A 2333-nucleotide genomic window follows, 5' to 3' on the forward strand; every position below is an offset into this window, starting at 1 on the left:
CACCGCCGCCAGACAACATCAATACACTCGATGCCGACGTCCTCTGCCGCTTCCGCAAGAAGCTGTTGAAGAACTACACCGATTGGTACTACTATTTAGAGAAGAAGTCTAACACATTTGGTTAGAGAATTCAAACCATGTTATTCGAACCATTTTTTATTTACGTGAATTTTTTGTGAGAAAAAATACTGTAACGAACCATGAATCATTATTCGAATCAGGAAACGAATCCCTCTATCAAACATCCTCTTAGATCTCCAACGCGGCTGAAAATCTGAGAATATCTTTTTGCATATGATTGGGTGGCTTCTTGGCTTCACCTTCTCCTATAAACGTCTTCAGAACTATCTAATTATTTAATTAATCACCAAAATCAACACCACACTAATCGTTTATAAAGGCCGCCACTACTACTACTGGTTGCACCTGCACCTGTACTTGTGGGGCCAAGCCGCCGTGGATGGTGGTGGTAGTGGAGAGAGATAGAATTAGTCTTTGTGAGGGAAGGAAAAGGGGAAGGAGATGGAGATAGAGAATTAATGAGATGAAGATGGTGCGGAGATTTTGACAATACTTGACCTGCTGCTGCTAAAAAACCATTGGCATTTTTTTTTTGGTTTACCAGATGCAAAAAGCAAAGATCAGTCTCAAAATCGAGAGATTCTCAGATTTTCAGCTAAATACCCCCAAAGAATCGGAGGGTGGTGACTTTTCTTCGGGTAACATTAGTTTTTGTTCTCCGATTTATTATTTAAAATATTATTACGTATTTTTAAAATTTAAACTATCAAACATAATTTTAAAACACATTTATTTTATTGATTTGAGTTTAAAATTTAAGTTGAGATGTGATTTTATATGAAAATTTTTTTATTATAATAATAAAATTAAATGTGACTGTTTATAAAAATTTTTTACTCTAATAAAAATTCTAAACTCGAATAAGCATTTTAAAGCATTCTAAACTCGAATAAGCGAAACGAAACCTTAATGTGTTTTAATTTTTTTTTAACCGAAAACAATATAGAATAAAACTAGTAATCGTATATCGCACTGTATTCTTCCAATTTTATAAATTTAAAATATTTAAAATTATAACTTCGAAAAAAAGAACCGCATTTTATTGTGCACAACCAAATAAAATGATATTCCTCAAAATCTGAGACAATTTCTATACATCTTAGAATCATATTATTCTATCAATTTTTCTGGTAATATGTATTACTGGGTACCACACGCCCCCTGAATGCGTTTAGATTTGTTTCCTACCTAAGCATAGAACAACTAGATTTTCAGCAACATACTTCCTAACATAATTTTGAATCAATTTCTTATGTATTAGGCAGATTGATTTTACCAAGAATACTCTGCTCGGAGCTAAAGAAAAAAAAAGAAGAAGCAAATGTAAGCAATAGAACAACAAATTTTCTACATTTTAAATCAAAAAGGAAAAACAAACAAATGAGGAAAAAAGAAAAAAGAACAACTTTGGGCTTAGCACATATTTCCTCTCAGCTAGTGGAGATCTAGCAAGTAGCAAATGTGTAAAAGAAAAAAAAATGTAATGCACATAAAAAAAAAAAATCTATAAACACATTGTCTAATATCACATTGCAATGATAGCAACAATACATTACCTTACGTCCAACTTCCAATGGCAACAAAATGGTGCCCTCCCAGAACAAACTCAATCACTACCACTACTTTCAATAATTCCATATTCCAAACAAAGAGAAACGACACAAACTCAGATATATATAAATAGAAATATAATATAATATAATATAATCAAAAAAGAGAAAAGATGTCAAACGACATTAAAATCAGCGTCGGCAGCGACTGATTCTGGAGCAACCTCTGGTGTAAGGGTGAACTGGGCCTCTGGCTTTGAAGCAGTTGTGGGTGTAGTAAGATCTGCCGGAGCGAGGCGGGCAGGGGATTCTGTTAGCCGACAGAGCCCCGTACGATATGTAGTACGTCGTCGTACCTCTCCAGAACAGAGATCTCCGGTCGACGAAGTCGCCGTCGTCGCCGTCGTCCTCGTCGTCGGCGAGCTCGTCGTAGAGCGACATTGTCGTCGGCCACTCCAAGGCGTCGCTCATCAGCTTCAAGCTCGTGTCGTCGAGCTGAGTTAAAGAGGAACTTCCCAAGGTGACGAAGATTGTTAGGAAGAAACAGAAACAGAAAAGCTTCAGAGAAAAAGATGCCATTAGAAACGTCTAGAGAGGGAAACAAGAGGAAATGAGTAGTGAGAGTTTTGAGGTTTTGGTGTCTAAATCTATGGCAGATTTTGGGGGGGAAAGAGATCAGGAGAGGGAGAGAGGAGACAGAGG

The 2333-nt window shown here is 36.5% G+C and overlaps 1 protein-coding gene across 1 annotated transcript; it reads right to left on the reverse strand.

Moving 5' to 3' along the window:
* Window positions 1-1586: 1586 nt before the first annotated feature.
* Window positions 1587-2238, reverse strand: LOC21394330 (protein RALF-like 34). Its single transcript, XM_010095331.2, has one exon. It carries the CDS (start codon window positions 2208-2210, stop codon window positions 1824-1826), a length of 387 nt encoding a protein of 128 aa, XP_010093633.1. The 5' UTR covers window positions 2211-2238; the 3' UTR covers window positions 1587-1823.
* Window positions 2239-2333: the final 95 nt, after the last annotated feature.

Source organism: Morus notabilis, unplaced genomic scaffold (genome assembly GCF_000414095.1).
Source record: "Morus notabilis unplaced genomic scaffold, ASM41409v2 Scaffold803, whole genome shotgun sequence".
Classification (NCBI taxonomy): Eukaryota; Viridiplantae; Streptophyta; class Magnoliopsida; order Rosales; family Moraceae; genus Morus; species Morus notabilis.